General features: G+C 35.3%; 1 protein-coding gene across 1 annotated transcript; it reads right to left on the bottom strand.

Moving 5' to 3' along the window:
• Positions 1 to 12: 12 nt before the first annotated feature.
• Positions 13 to 2,437, bottom strand: LOC100639383 (cyclin-D-binding Myb-like transcription factor 1; the record flags this gene model as incomplete). The annotated part of the gene is made up of 10 exons (XM_020006279.1): positions 1,781 to 2,437; positions 1,556 to 1,714; positions 1,431 to 1,507; positions 1,183 to 1,255; positions 978 to 1,056; positions 892 to 924; positions 695 to 810; positions 421 to 571; positions 179 to 328; positions 13 to 99 (listed from the first exon to the last, which is right to left on the bottom strand). Coding segments are annotated over exons 1-10 (953 nt in total), but the record flags the coding sequence as incomplete, so codon positions are not given.
• Between the last annotated feature and the right edge of the window lie 6 nt (positions 2,438 to 2,443).

Below are 2,443 nucleotides of genomic sequence, written 5' to 3'. Positions count from 1 at the left end.
CAAGACACACACTTGCCTCTAAAAATCTTTGAACTGTTAAAAGGAACGGTTCGTTTCAAACTTGCCCACTTTTGCCTTAAAAAATACTTTGATCTGGCACTGCATGAATAAAACACAAAAATGGGGGGACACGTATGGTTACTACTGAAGCTGTTTTTGGGTACCATCATTATCATACCTAGGCCAAGCAGCTGCTAGTCTCTCCCAGTCAATGTCTTCTTCGTCCTCAAGTTCCTCGTCTTCGTTCAAACACTCTATTAGCCTCAAATCATCAGACGTCGTCCATTTTTCTTCTCCTCCCTTTAACTTCCAAGATAAGAGCATCACCCTACAATTAAATAAAAAATTAAAAAAATTTACAAAAAACAAGCTTCATTTTTACATAATAATAATTATTATTATTATTAAGCTCCTTTTTACCATTTAAAACGACACTGCATGGCACTCCTAGTTACTACAGCCCTTGAAATCATTTCCCAAGTGACATTAGATGGTAACTGACAGTCTTCAATCCCATGCTCTCTAACCATCACTTGACATAACTTGTCAACTTCTTCGCTTGACCATGGACCTAACAAAAAAATAACAACAATATAAATATATATATACAAACAATATAACTAAAAAGTAAGTATATACAGTAATTTTACAATTTATTAGTATATTAATTATTAATGCATACATGTGCTTTTACCTTCAGTGTATTTTTTATTAATATTAACAGTTCTAAAATGGTCGTAGCAAGTGGCCCACCCGATGCCCATAATCCGTCCAATTGTATTCCAATCGTTTCCATGTAAAGCATGCAACCTGATTGTAATGTTAAATTTAGAATGATCACTCAATGATGACATAATCAGTTTTGTTACTAAAAATAGACTATAAACTCACTCAACTAATCTGTCATTCATTTCTCTAGTCCAACTAAAAAATTATTATTAAAATAAAATATAAAGATAGAATTAAATTTTATTTACATGCCGATGTAATTCTCTTCAGTGAAGAATCTCAATAACTTTCTGTACACTACAAACAATGGCCTCTTGATGTTACAGGCTACAAAAAGTATAGGCATAAATTAACAGGTTAGTCGTTCAAAAATTTGCAAAGCAACCATAAAATTTGAACGCATCCAAAAATTGAAGTGATTGTCATTGTAGATACATGTACATGTAGCTTTACCTATTTTTCTGTAAAACTCGATATTCTTGTCAGCGTTATCAAGAAGTATATTAATATCAGTGATATTGAACTCCTATAATAAAAAAGAAATTTATTACATTGAAAGATAACGACTTTCGAGTTGCAAATCTTAATTTTATTATTTTTACACATAACATCAACTATGTTATGCAGAAACTTTGTGCTAATTCGACTTATATATTCTTGAGCTATGAACATCAGAAACATAATGTACATATACATTATACCTTCATATATGATTTCAGATTAGTCTTTAGTATATCGTACTCTTGTTTCGACCATCTCCCCTTCTTCCATTCGCCGCCTAAAAAATACTTTCAAGTTTTCCAGAAATGTATGTGTTACTAGTTACATCTTTCCTGTAGTTCTCTCAGTTCTGAGGCTTTTGTGACAAAGCTGCTGTGTAGGTCAGAATATTCATCGTCAAATTCTTCGTCTCCGGTTTCAACATCGTGAGCAATTATCTCGTCAATCAAGGCCTGTCTTTTCTTCCAGTGGTGTGAATACTTAACTGAACAAGGAAAAGAAAATCATTACGGCAGGTAAATCCAATAAAGAGAGATAAAGTTTAAATCACCTACTAAAACCTCATCCTCATCCTCCATGTTATTGTCAGTTTGTCACATGTCTTCACGTGACTTTTTGCTTTAGATTTTCCGTATTTTCCATCTATTTTACGGAAAATACGGAGAGGGGATTCCCAGAGCAATTTGCAAATGCCAAATTGTAATACTGTAACGTCATCAATCCACTACTCCAGAAATAAACGGGAATGAGTGATGTACCCTCTTCTGTGTCTCGATCTCACTTCTCCTCAGTCTCACCCCCAAGGCCATTCCCCAGTCTACACTCATTTGGGTGGACGACCAAGTTCTCCCCATTTCGCATCTCTTTCCAGCTTTGCGTTCTTCTAATGGTTGCATCTTCGTGTCCCCACTCTGGCTTTATTTCTAAAATTGACACAATTGAGACGTGTAATGGCTCAGACTTCGTATTAACACTCAATTTCGAGACAAACATCGGTGAAGGTCTGGTGTGTGAGTCTGGAATATACCTTATACACATATTCACACACAACATGCTCAATTCCAACTTGAGTACAGCGGATCCGCTCAAAGAGGCACAAGATCCAGTATATGATAATGCCACCAACACGTGTACTTCTTATTTGAATATCCCCGGTATGACGTATGAAAAGTATAACGGCAAGCTCTTGCAGATTTGGATGCATCGTACTCCC

This window comes from Amphimedon queenslandica, unplaced genomic scaffold (assembly GCF_000090795.2).
Source record: "Amphimedon queenslandica unplaced genomic scaffold, v1.1 AMPQUscaffold_10166, whole genome shotgun sequence".
NCBI classification, from domain to species: Eukaryota; Metazoa; Porifera; class Demospongiae; order Haplosclerida; family Niphatidae; genus Amphimedon; species Amphimedon queenslandica.
The sequence above is the reverse complement of the archived record's forward strand: the minus strand, read 5'-3'. Positions and strand labels throughout refer to the sequence as shown.